Source organism: Patagioenas fasciata, chromosome 7 (assembly GCF_037038585.1).
Source record: "Patagioenas fasciata isolate bPatFas1 chromosome 7, bPatFas1.hap1, whole genome shotgun sequence".
NCBI classification, from domain to species: domain Eukaryota; kingdom Metazoa; phylum Chordata; class Aves; order Columbiformes; family Columbidae; genus Patagioenas; species Patagioenas fasciata.
Window position 1 is genome coordinate 16,879,049 of NC_092526.1, and position 13,339 is coordinate 16,892,387.

A 13,339-nucleotide genomic window follows, 5' to 3' on the forward strand; every position below is an offset into this window, starting at 1 on the left:
AGACCTGGCTAATTCTGCTTTCACTCACCTGAGCTTTTGAATTAGGCTACCGCCTGATTTGCTTGGACTTCATGGTCCCTGTAGCTGCACGATCTTCCATAGGGTTGGAAAGAGTCACTGGCACTGAAGGCCTGAACAAGGGCATCTTTAGGCTGCACTCACATGAAAGGCAGGCAGGGCCTGGCAGAGGCTGTGCAGAGCATGCCAGTCTGGGATCAGCAGTGCCAGGAGTGCTCTGCACCCATCTCAGGGTGCCCTTACTGCACTCCGGTCCTGCAGCCACCAGCCAGGCTACCAGACCCTTTATCTCAGCAACGTACAAGCCCATCTGCATCTGAGCTCGTCCTCCAATAACAGAGCAGAAGGAGCACAACTCGGAGGTGTGCTGTGGAAGAGGAGCTGCAGGAAAAGCTGGCTGCAGGCAAGAAGTCATTGCCTCCTACCCAGCCTGCTTTGAATGTGTGTCAGTCGAGGGCCTCCATCACTTGAAGGCACATCCCTGTAGATGGAGCCAGAACCTCACAAGGCAGAAGGACAGCACAGTCCTACCCATCACACTTCTCCAAGTGACAGTCCAGAACTCTGCTCTCCTCTGAGGAAGGGTTAGCCCACTCCCTCTCCCCCCTGCCCTCAAACACCTCCAAGATTTCAACTCCACTCCCTCTCTAGGTGAATCATTCCAGAGTGTCATGTTTCCCTCTTTATTCAATATTTAACCCACATTTCCTTCTGTTGCCTTTTCCAGTCCACCACAGCCATGGACAGCGGGTAACTCCTGCACCACAGGCTGCAAGTTTATGCCCCCTTCAAAGCAGTAACCTCCCCCTGGGATGTCAATGAAGACTCTAGAGCTGTTTTTGGGATGGCTTTTCTCACCGCCAGCCCTATGATGGCCTTCCCCAGGCCCTGCTGGTTTGGATGGAGACACACATCGTTCCCTACAATTGCCTTGGTCCCCTCCCAGGGAAAGGCTGAGAGTCTGGCCCAGTGGGCTGCTGGGGTGAGAGAAGCTGGCAGATCCCTCTCTTTTACCTCTAAAGCTCCTGATTTGGTGCTGCCCAGTAGCAGTTTTGTGTGCCAATAGGAGGAATTGCACCTCCACCAGTGGCTCAGGGTGTCACTGTTGCACGCAGCGGCCAAGCACCTCAGGGATGCAGTAAATTAGCAGCGACATCCTGGACACCAAGGCTGGGTTTGCAGCCTGCAGGGAGGCACCAGCACTCCCACATGCACAGCTCACCAGGCGAGCTTGTGTGTGTGCCCACATTCATCTGTGTGCAGTGTGTTGCACAAGGGTGTGTGCGTGTGGGGCAGGCACTACTCTGTCCAGCACACCCACCTCCTCCAGAGGGGGAGCATCTATCAATCCTTCTAGCACACTTGAATGACTTCAACACCCAAAGAGGTTTTTTTCACTTCAGGTCCCAGTCTGTCCTGCCCACAGCACTGCAGAGCCTGAGCTGGTCTGGGAAACAGGACACTGATGCTTGGCTGGCAACAATGTGGCATCTGTCAGGCCCAGTTCCACGTGGACAAGTCCCTCCCTTGTGTGGCAGTGGGGTGAAGGCAGGATCAGATGGGCAGGGACAATACGGCTGGGGTGGTTTGACACCAGTGGTTGCAGCAGGACAGGGGATGGGGGCACTATTTGCTGCATAGTGTGCAGACATGAGCATGGGTCGCACCAGCCCCAGGGTGGCTTTTGCCCACATCAGGTTTGCTCCATCCTTCCCACCCTGGGGACCCTGGCTTGCTCCTGGTCTTTGCTTGGGGAAAGGTTGTGTCACACTTTCTGTCCTTTGGGGACACTTCTGAGGGGGCCCCAGCACAACTAAAAAGCCTGGGAAAGAGTAAAAGTGAAGAAAGAGGAAACTGCCCCATGCCCCACAACATGACCCCCTTTTGTCCTGGAGCAGAAGGCAGAGAGGAGCAAGAAAGTTTGTCACCTTTCACAACCCAGCAAGAAACACTCCCTTGGGGCTGAAATTAGAAAAAAACAGATTTGAGAACCCGAAAGTGGGAACTCAATAGGCCTGGGGAGATGTGACGGGGGCAAGATTTCCTGACATGGAGCTGTTGGGACCTGCCTTTCCTGATGGTCACACCAGAGCCACCAGCCTGGTCTGGACACAGCAGTAGGCCACAAATAGGGAGATCTTGGAAAGCCTGCGCTGTGAGAGCCAGCAAGGAGAAGCGGGTGGCAGATAAGAACATGTCAAGGAAAAACACAAACCAGAAGCTCCTGAGGAATTTTGGAAAGGAAATGGGGAATTAACTGCAGAAAAAGAGCTGGGGCAAGGAGGGGTGAAGGACAGGAAATGCACAGCAGTCTGTGGTTTGCAAGGAATAGCCTGTCCATGCCACCTTGCCAGGCACTCGCCACCTCCCCTTGCTGCCTGGGGACACCCAGCAGCATCCACCCCAGCTGGGCAGGAGCATTGGGGACGGGCAGGTGGCTGCTGCCAGCTCCTGGGGGACAGTCCAGGCAGGAATCAGGAAAGAAACGAAACCAAGAGCAGCTGGCAAGAAAATACCATCCCCATGGTGTTGGATAGGAAGAGAAGGCTGCGGATCCCACCTTGCCGGCGAGTAGTCAGGGAACAGCCGAGGCCAATGCTGGCAGACTCCAGGTACCTCCCAAGGTCCTGTGGTGCAGCCTGGCTCAGAGTGCATGTCACTTGGGTGCCCACCCACAGCCCCACTGCTATCTCTGAGGGGCCGGAAACCATCCCTTCTCCTTTCTTTTTTTACCCCTCTTGCGTTCGCCTCCCAGCAGAAGCCCCACAGCACGAGGTCTCTGCACAAGCACCCCCCTCGATCCACCCCTCGCCCCACAGCTATTTTAGAGAAAGGCGGGAGATATTTTTAGTGCTGCCGGCTCCCAGGAGAAGCTCTGAGCCTCTGAGCCGCAGCAGTGCTGGCGCCAGAGAAACTGCCGCTGCTCTGGCTGATATTTCTTGTATAATTAAACTCAATCCATCCCGGGGGCTGGGTCTTGGCCACCAACTCAGCGAGGATGGGAAGGAGTGGAGCCAGAGTGCCGGGGGCTGAAAGCTCTGACGGATGCTGGGAATTGCTCTGTGGGAGCTAGAAATGCCAGGCCTGAGACTCTGAGGGGAGTTTTGCCAGACAGGGGGGAGCAGGATGGCTTCGAAAGGAGCAGGGAGTGGAATCTGATGGGAGCAGACCTTCACAAAGGCAAAAGACCCCATACCAGCATCTTCCTATCCCACTCCACTACAGGAAATGGACTCAAAGAGGATGCCCAGGGCTGGACAGAAGGCATCTAAAGGCAACCTGGGAGAAAGCAACAGAATCTGAAGAGCACCTAATGTCTGCAAGGCAAGCCAGAGAGATCCCTCCTGGTTAACAAAAGCCCGAGCTGGATCCACGTAGGAAGTTTTGGGGCTGTCTGGTTAGCAAGCATCTGGTGAACACAAGCTGCGGCTGGAGGATGACAAGCAGCAGCACAACCCCTGCTTCCCACGCCCACCGGCTGTCCTGGGGCCCCAATCTGCTGCCGAGAACAGGGGGAACAACAGCCCAGAGAAAACACAGCACCCACCGGGGCTTACGGGTTTTTCTTTTTTCTTTTTTTCCCCCCTGTGCAAAAAGAACAGAGCATTTATTCCTGTGCTCCCTTAAATTTCAAGATACACTTCCAACAATCCAGACACCAAGCTGGCATTCCAAGCAACAGTATATTTTATATAACTGATGGGGTTTTTTTGTTGTTTTTACCACTTTATAAGGCCATACAATGAACAGCAAAGAATCCAACGTCTGTACAACAGGAAGACAACAGCGGAGTCACATTCACACAAGGACACGGTACAACCAAAGTCATCCTTACACGCGCGACATTATGGGCACAAAGATACAAAATATAACGTATTCTTTTTCCATCTATATAAATACACAGAAATGGGCAAGTCTAAAAGTTTGAAACTGTTCATTAACACTGATTAGCAAATAAATCTGTAACATTCCCAAAGTAACAAAGACAACAACAACAAAAAAACCACGCGTAACACGGCGGCACATGATCTGCCAACAGAAACATCAGGTTGCTTCCTTTATTTCTTTTTTTTCCTTTCCTTTTTAAGGAAAAGAAAAAAAAAAAAAAAAAGAGTAACCCCAAACCAACCTCACAATTTGCAAAACAAACGAATGAAATGAAACAAGCCCCTGCGGGCTCCTTTGCTGTCTGATCCTCCTGCCTGCTCCTTGGGAAGGGTTGCCTTTTGTTGATGCTCCTGTCTGGGGTTTTTGGGGCAACTGGTTTCTTCACCCACCCAACCTGCTGGGTGGGGATTTTCTTCGCACTTTTGTTCAGGCGGTTGAACTCACTGGAAAAGCGATGCCTGGAGGCTGGGTTGGGTTTTTCTCCCTACCTGGTTTGTTTTCCCTGTGTGGTTTGACCAGGAGGCAGACAGCAAATGTTGCATCCTGAGCAATCCCAAACTTCGCTCCATTTATTTGCTTAAACCCTTAAGCTCCCATCTCCACTGGCAATGGGGGGCCTGGCCAAGACCGTGAGATGGGTGCATCCCATCAGAAGATGATAACATGGATCATCCCCCAAAACACCTCTTGGGGGGCAGAGCCAGAGGCAGCCCCATTGAACGGGATCCCCACATTTTCCACCTTGCAGGTGCTACCATTTGGGACAGGGAGCAAGCAACCCCCCCCAAGGAGCGTTTCCCAACAAATAGCAACACTGACAGCAAAGGGAGGATGGGTGGGAAGAGGCTCCTCTGAAGAACAATTCAACACAAAAAGGGCACGTACAATAAATTTACACACGCAAAAAAAAAAATCTATATATATATCTATATATGTGGGGAAAAGTGCGTTTTTAAGGATATCTTTGGCAAGAATATATGCAGTTCTTTGTGCAGGAAGAAGGGATGTGTCTGTGTGTGTGTTTGTGTGAGAGAGAGATACCATCCGGCTGCTGACAACGGCAGTGTGATTACAACGAAACATATGCTGGGCTTAACTCGTGCAAGCTCAAATCTCAAATACCATGACTGCATTTAAAAACCAAAGAATAAAAATAAAGAGTATTTTCTGTCCCTTTCATAAGGAAAAAATATCAACACTGGGTCCCCGCCAGCCCCAGGAGCTGGGTGATCCTCAATGCCAGCTGACGGTCTCTCCTGGGGACAGAAAGGGTAGTTACATCTAAAACTGTAACTTTAAAAAGGAGACAAAAGAAAAAAAGTGCCATTAAAGGGAGCTGACAAACACCTGGCTACATCATTGGAAGGTGATTAGCTCTGTTAAAAAAAAATAATAATCATCAGACAATTTTGTTAGTGTTCAGGATTTGGATATGGTCTTTATCTCCATCTAGCAGGTTAGTGGGGAAGCCATGTGCGGCTCGCGGCCCAAAGCAGGTGTGATGCTGTCGGCACGTATCTGCTGGGGTTGGCTTCTACACAGCACCTCTGGGGTGCTTAGATCTGCTTCATTTGTACAGGGAGAAAAAGAGGAATGGGAGTTTCAAGCACCGTTTTCCGAGGCAGCAGATTAAAATAAAATTACATTATTATCATCTCTTTTCTTAGCAGTGAGAAAACCGAGTCTGAAAAATAGAGGCTTTCAAAAATATATTTTTATATATCTATAAACACAGTGTTTTCTCTAATTGGTAAGCGGCAGGGTGAGGAGATTACAGGTGAGATCATCTCTCATCTCGCTTGAATTTCGCAGAAGGAGGGAATTGCTTTTTGGAAACAACAAAAATGAAAAAGTCTCTGCATCTGTGCGGCCAGGGAGGGGGGAAGCCCCCCTAGAACCTCCTGTCCTGCCACCATCTCACAACCAACTCCTTGCTATGCATCCTTTCACACATCAGTACAGCCTCCAGCCGTGCCAGCCCCTCCGGGCGCCCACGCAGCTCCCCCACGCACACGCGCACACACACACACACGCACACCGGGCACACACACGCGCTGCCCCAACACGGGGGACCCCTGCATCTCTTCCCCCATCTGCATTTTTCCTTGCTCTGCATTTTCTTTTAACATGAAGGTGTTTCCCCAGGGCAGGGGAAGGGGGGGCAGGCAGATATAATGGGGGAGATATGATATGCATAAAGCGATATGGCAAAAATAAATATTTTTTGAGTGTAAATTTAACCTTTTTTCCTCCTTAGAATTTTGTTAGCTTACAGTATTTTGTCAGTATAGCTCATACATATATTATAGCTATCAAGGCAAAGGCAGTCCAAGGGAGGCAAGCTTTCCGGGGGGGCTGCAGTGCTATGTTTCTCATTTTTGCCCCCAGTAGAGTATCTGGGCCACTTTGCACTGAAAACTTCTCCCAGAAGGCTCTCAGGGGGATATACACAGCAGAGGGCTCAGCAATGACCATTCCCCCCACCCCAAACCTGCACGTATGACCTAAGGCATCCTCTGCCCTCCCACAGCACCACAGAGCTGGAACCTCCACCTGCTGTCCCCGAATCATGATCCCCCGCTGTTGCAGCAGCATGGGGGGCCCTTCGCTCCTCTCAGCCCCCAGCTGGCCCTCCACACCTCCCGAAGCAAAGGGAAAAGGCGACAGCACCAAAGTCACTGCAAAACTATGGTGCATTCGGGGGAGGGTGAGCCTCCAGCCAGCCAGTTTTGGGGGTATACGCATGCTGAGCAGGGTGGCTCTCAGAGGACCTATTACCTCCCCACTGAGCCGAAGTTGCCCAGCGACCGCAGGTCCTTTTTTTTTTTCTTTTATTTTGCTTTTAACTTTCTTCCTTATCTATTTTTTTTTTAACGTGGCCTCCAAAACAAAAGGAGAAAAAAGCGCCTGAGTTACTTGTAGTCATTCGCCTTTCGTGCAACTTGAACGTCCATGCAATTTAAAAACCACTTGCTTGTCTCTGAAGAGCAAGACAGGGGTAGCCACGGGTCTGCTGCTTCGCACAGGGAACTCACCTGTGCCAGCATCCGCTATTATTATAATAATTATTATTATTATTATTACAATGTTTTTCTTTCCCTTCTGTTTTGTTTTGGTTTCTGTGTTAAGAGAGCATGTGACAGGCTGCAGGAGAAAATTGCCAAAGAGGACTAGCGATGGGAGGGAAAAGGGGAAGATGGGAGAGGAGGTTAATTTCTGCATCCTCTCAGGAGGTTCCCAGGGAGGGTCCTGCCTTCCCCAGGAGCAGCAGGAGCCCCCACACACACCTCCCCGAGAGCTATAGGGCACCAAAGCACCCCTAGGGAGGTGGGGAAATGCCATGACCCTCCTATCTGGGTGGACTCACAGCTGCTCACCTGTGACCAGAGCTGGGCTCTGGGTCAGCAATGGAGGTCAGCCCATGGCCAAGCTCCCTGGAGATGGGAGGGCTCAGGACTAAGCCCCCCAAAAACCCTAGCAAGTCACCAGGCAGCCAGCAGGTTTTGGGAGAAGTGTGGGGGCCAGCGAGGACCCTCCACTGTAGCCATGCAAGAGGAGGTTTCCAAGGGCATCTCCTCCACTGTCCTGCAGGCCCAGCCCACGCTATCACCTATGGGTTGTTTCAAACATGCAGCAGACATTCACTGATGGAGTTGATGGGATGGAGCTTCTTCCATGGGTTTTGCTGGTTGTCTCTTTTTTTTTTTCCAGGTGGAAAACACCAGTCATGGTCCCACGTTTGGTCCCAAGTGGATGTCATAACTCAGGACTGTGATGCTGAAAGCTGGGAACACCTCCTGCTACTGCCTTCTCTTTGGTCTCCGTCCCTGTGCTGAGACATCATGCATCCCGTCTGACACAATTTTGTGGCTCTCTTATGTAGGTGCGTGGTTTTGGTTCCTCTATGTGTGTGTTTGACTTGTGTTGAGTTCTTAAGGGTTTCATAGGGGTTTTGTTTGTTGTTTGCTGTTTTCCTCCAAAATTCCAACCCTTTTCCCCCCCGATTCACTTCCCTCTCCCACAATGCACTTCCTCACACTCCTTCTCGGATCAGCTCCAAGTCCTTCTCCAAAATTCAAGAATCACCTGCAAGCACCGGCTCATCTTTTCTGGCCGGAGCCAAGCATGACCCTGGATACAAAGTTGACGATGGCTGCAGCTGGCTGGTCCGGGTCCAGCTCAGCAAAGAGGTGGCAGACATTGTCTGTGGTGCTCCCTTGCTTCCTGGCCACAAAGCCAAAGAGCCTGGGTGGGGAGAAGGTGAGAGGCTCAGTGAGATTTGACAGCGTTGCTCACACAAGGAACACCACAACCCTCTTCCAGCATGGTCTTGTCCACCTCTCATTCTTTAACATCCACCTCACATTGCGCAGAGGGAAACATCACAACCAGTCTGCATGAAAACTAGTCTACTCTTCCCTTTGCTGCAGTTTCTTTCAAGACCAGCACTGCATTTCCATCATCTCTTGGCCAAACCTCCATTCCTCTGACCATCCCTGCCACCCTTCCCTGGATTGTTCCGAGGAAGAGACCTTCCAGACGATCACAACACTGCCTCATTTTGGGCAATGACCACTGAAACCACAGAGATATGATGGGCTGAGCATCAGGGTAGACCCTGTGTGAGAGATCCCATAACATTGGGAAGGCCATGCGGGGACATGGGGCACTGGGTAACACCATGCAGTTATTTCTGTCTGTCTCTTGTCTGATAAATAAAATGTTCCTTTTTTTTTTTTTTAATTAGAACATGCAAACTCAAGTTATAAATATGGGGGAACAGAATGTGAGACAGGTCCAGGCCGTGGCATTTCTAATTGGAGAAGCAAAATATCCCAGCAGCTGGACATCCTAATAAAAAACCCTCTGCTAACACAATGGCTAAAATTAGTGGGAACTGACCCCTGGAAATGGGCTCAGCCAGCAGCTCTGCACTCCTGGGGGTCAGGACAGGGAGGACAGGAGAAAGGGGAAGGGCTGGCTGGTGGCTCACATACCCTCAGCATAACCCCCAGCTCTGCTCCATGAGCTGCCTCTCACTGACTCCATTCAGTTTCCAGTAAGGCCAGTTCAGCCAGGGCCATGCCTACTCTGACCAGAAATTTGGGGCTGAAAGGTGCTTCCTGAGTACCCAGAACCATGGCCACATGGCTTGGTTCCTGCAGCAAGGAGCTGAGCCCATCTCACGCTGCCCTGTATGGGGTATCTCCCAGCCAATGCTCAAACACAAGCAGGAGCCACCCCGACAGAAGCTGGGAGGAAATCGAGCACAGAAAGTACTTACTTGGCTGGGCCACTGCCATCAGTTTTAGTCCACCTGCAAGAAGAAGAGAAGGTGTGAGGAATAGTGCCTCCTGCACCCTACAGAGAGATGGGGATGGGATGGGGGCCACGGCAACAACAATGGAGGGCCAGCCTGGCTTTGCACAGGCTTGATTCTATGGAAGAAAAACATGACACTCCTCTCCCCCAGCATGCTTGGAGATACCAAGAAGTCACCAGGAGAAGCTGATGTTGCCCCACGGTATCCAAGGGGACCCTTCATCCGTGCCCTCCACAGGAGTAAGGAGGACAAAGGAAGCAAAGACCCTTCTCCAAGCAGCCCAGGAGAGTCAGGGAGGGAAAGGGGCAGGAAACACTTGCTCCCCCAGGTTACGGCACTCACTTTCGTTCCTGGGGGTCCAGGTCGCAGAAGGTGACAGTGTTGAGGGGGTAGTGTCGTCGGAAGAACAATCTGAAAGACATGGCAGGGAGCATTATGGCCAGAGAGCCCTCACCACTGCCTCACCACAGCCCAGCCCCACTGACATAGGGGACACTCCCATGGGTCTCCCCCTAGGATGCTCCAGGAGTCAAGGACAAAGCCCAGCCCTGCCCATGACCAGGTTCATGGCGCCCAAGGGACATCCTTCAGCCACACACTCCCTGGATCACAGCCCTGTTGACTTTGGGGACCCAGGGACATGGCCATGAGGGCTCTTACTTTCTCTGGTTGTCGGTTAAGGTGATGCCTTGTGCAGAGACTTTGAAGTGGACAATGGTAGCGGTGGGTGTGGGATCAGCCACCAGTGTCTCAGCGACAGCCTTTGCGATGGCCTGGGGGCCCGTCAGTGACTCCATCTCCACAGAGTTGATGAAGAGGACATTGCAGGCTGGAAAAGGAGACATCAGGCGTGGGGTCAGCCACTACTCTGGCCACATTCACTCCGCAACAGCCCCCCCTACTCACCTGCACCCTGTTTGAGGAGGTCCGTGGCCGAGTTGGTGGCCGATGTGTTGTCTTTCTTTTCCTCCATGGGATCTAGAAGACATGCAACAGTTACTGCTGCTCCCTGCTTGGAAATCCACCCCATCCCTGCAGGCTGTTGGGGCAGATACATTCCCTTCTGGTCCTGGCTCTTACCTCGGTCAGGAATGACGAGCTTGCAGGGCAGGGCCAAGGGCATGATGGAGTGCTGGTACACCAGAGCCGAGAGGCAGCCTGGGGAGAGAGGGGCGATGGTCAGAGTAGGGCTGGGGACATGGGTTTCCCTGGTGGTAGATCATTGTTGCTCCAGGTGGATGGGAACAGGCTTTTTGGTGGGTTTCTTCACTGGTCCTACTGCCATATGTGGCATTTCCTCTTGCTGAAACCACCATGACCATGGAGGGCTCAGAGAAGTGGCAGAGATGCCAGGGCCACCTTAGGAGCAACAAATGGGGCAGACATCCTCATGCAGCACCTCAGAGCACTTTAACCATGGGAAAAATGGAACAAGGGGAGACCTTGCCCTCCACCCTGCCCAGCAGCATCATTTGTCCTACATGTGTGTGCAGGAAGATACATACCTTTGTATATACACACATTTGTGTACACTCATGAATGTGCACGGCCCCAGAGACTCCAAATGCTCACAGGAGTCAGTTGTGCAGAGACAAGAGGCAGTAACAGTGATGGGGGGTCTCCCAGATAGTCTGTTTTGATAGTCCAGCAAAGGCAAGGCTTTCCAAACCCAACCCCACACACAGGAATCACACTGGGGGCACTCACCAAAATAGGGCTCGTTGGCGCATCCTTTTAGTTTCACACCCCGTGGGCTGGTCTCAATGAGGAAGTGCCTCACCAGCTCGTTGGTGATGTCTCCTAAGAAGAGACGGGACATTCTCACATCAGAGCCATCCCACTCCTCCTCCCACTCTGCAGTCCCATGTGGAAACCAGCGCTCCAGCTCAAGGGAGGGGTCCCTGCCAGCCCACACACCCTTCCCAAACCCAGGCCTTTGCACAGAGTTGACTCCAATCCAGGCTCCCCCAGGGTGCTGGCAGGGTGGCAGGTTGTGCCAATGTCACCATGCCAAATCCCGAGATGCAGCTGTCCCTGAGCCCTCCACTACTCAGAGCAGAGGGTGTCTGGTACTTCCCTGTGCCCTGTGAGGAGACAGCTGGGAGGGAGGGATCCTGCCACATCAGCACATACCCAAGGGCACGACCAGCACAGCAAACCCGGCTGCCCGCTCACCCTGGCCAAACGATGCAAGCGTGGGATGGAGAAGAGAGCACAATACCTTTCTTGTTCTGCTGCATGACGGTGGGAGGCGGAGAAGCTACTTTCATGGCGAGGCCATAGGCTCCGCGGAAGGAGTGGCTGTCTCGAATTATGAAAGCCCCCGGCTCCCTGTCCTTCAGCAGTGCAATGGCTGCAGGAGAAGAAGGAAGACCTCAGAGCTGGCACGATGAGAGCCAATGAGCCCTCCAAAACCACCAGGTGTGTGGGTTGGGATGGGGTGTCATCACTCATCTGCATATCTGGGTGGAGTTCTTGAGGGGATCTGGAACCAGGCAGGGGCTCACCTCCTCCCAGACTCCACTGCCCTTGCATGGGCAACTCAGAGCATCCATTCCCACCCAGCCCATCTCTGCGCAACTGAGCACTGGAGAGCAGGCAGGGATCAGGGGACAAATGCTGTGACCCTGACCCGAAGGCACCTTGTCCCCTCCTTGTTCTCGCTTCTTATTTTAGTCATGTCTCCAAGACCCCTCTGAGCTCTCTCAACTCAAGATTTGGGTGCTTTGCACCCCAAACTGCATAGATCCACTGCATGTTGTGGGGACCAGTGTTCCTCCACCAAGAGGAAGGTTTGGGGAGCCCACATTATGCAAACCTGCAGCTGAGCTGGGCTGCAACCCCCGCTCTGCCATGGTCTGAGTATCCGCAATCCACCTTCAACCCTGACCATGGCTCACTTGATCATATCCTTCTCCCTGCGTCATGTACCCACCCTGCTCCCTGGAGATCTCCGGTTTGTACCAGTACTTGGAAGTGTCTTGCACAAACTTGACATTGGCACGAGTCTCGGGGCTAATATCTGCCAAGAAGGAAAGTGAAGACAAGAAAAAAGTTAAGATGCTGCATCTGAAACTCCACGTGAGCTTTTAGCAAATCTGGCTAAAGCAATAAGACTTCCTCCTCTTCTCAGCCCCAACCACAACCCTATCCTCCAAACCCAGGCAGACTGACCATCACCTGGAGCTGAGGGGGCTGCTGGGTATCTAAAGCTAAACCCAGGCACAAGGGCTCTCAAAGGGCTGTGTGTGGGATGAGCCCCCTTGCCACACAAGCCAACACAAAATGGGAATTCATCATTTAAAAGGGAGTTGGCCAGGTGAAATGAAAGCTGTTGAAAGAAAGAGATATGTCCAGAGTGTGGCGGAGAGATCCCTCAACTTCAGAGGACCTTCACTGTTCAAGCTTTGGCTCATCTATCATAAAAATAAGTTATTTCCCTTATCTTTGCTCCATGCAGAGGAACTGTGCTCCCCAAGGAACACAGCCCCCAGCCCCACCCTGCCTAACTTGATGCCCACCAGTGGGATGGCCTCAATGGGAGCCGGTCCTCCAGCCATGAAGCCACAGCTTTACTTGGGTAATGTTTCCAGCCACCTGCTTTTCAAAGACAACTGAGCAAACAACCCAGCAGGACGGATAGCATCACTGCTGGAGACGTGTTATCAGCCCTCTGCAATCTAGTCACCTTCAGAGAGGTGGGAGGCTTACTCCCCTCCCCAGCCCACTTGTTAATTGTTATGGTTTTTAACTGCTTGTGCTTCCCAGCTGGGAAAGGTCCCAGCCATGGTGGGTCACAAGGCCGGGGTGGGCGCCAGCCTGCCCACAAAGGGCTGTGCACTCAGTAGCAAAACCGGCCAGGCAGCCAGAGCCACCGCTGCCCCACGGCTTTATTCCCCTCGTCCTATCAGCCCAATCTTGGCGTCACTAAGGTGTCCCGTAATGGAAACCAGTGAAGGCGTTCCAGGCATGGCGACACCCAGGGCACAACACATCATTTGAAACAAGGAGGCAGCACCGCAGCAGGGTCTTGACAGGGTAAAACCCACTGAGAACGGGGCCAGGAGGTCAGCACATCCCCACGGCAGAGAAAAGCTGCCTCCGGGTGCT

General features: G+C 52.4%; 1 protein-coding gene across 15 annotated transcripts in view; it reads right to left on the reverse strand.

Annotated features, from left to right (window-relative positions):
• Positions 1 to 3,682: 3,682 nt before the first annotated feature.
• Positions 3,683 to 13,339, reverse strand: part of TNS1 (tensin 1) — a 69,321-nt gene continuing 59,664 nt past the window's right edge. For all 15 annotated transcript variants that reach the window (XM_071810897.1, XM_065840718.2, XM_065840715.2 and 12 more), the window contains 9 exons: positions 12,165 to 12,251; positions 11,451 to 11,582; positions 10,937 to 11,029; positions 10,310 to 10,387; positions 10,136 to 10,207; positions 9,890 to 10,058; positions 9,572 to 9,640; positions 9,191 to 9,223; positions 3,683 to 8,151 (listed from right to left, as the gene is read on the reverse strand). In XM_071810897.1, the coding sequence (XP_071666998.1) occupies positions 8,007 to 8,151; positions 9,191 to 9,223; positions 9,572 to 9,640; positions 9,890 to 10,058; positions 10,136 to 10,207; positions 10,310 to 10,387; positions 10,937 to 11,029; positions 11,451 to 11,582; positions 12,165 to 12,251 (878 nt within the window). In that variant the 3' untranslated portion in view covers positions 3,683 to 8,006. The remainder of the gene's footprint in view (positions 8,152 to 9,190; positions 9,224 to 9,571; positions 9,641 to 9,889; positions 10,059 to 10,135; positions 10,208 to 10,309; positions 10,388 to 10,936; positions 11,030 to 11,450; positions 11,583 to 12,164; positions 12,252 to 13,339) is intronic.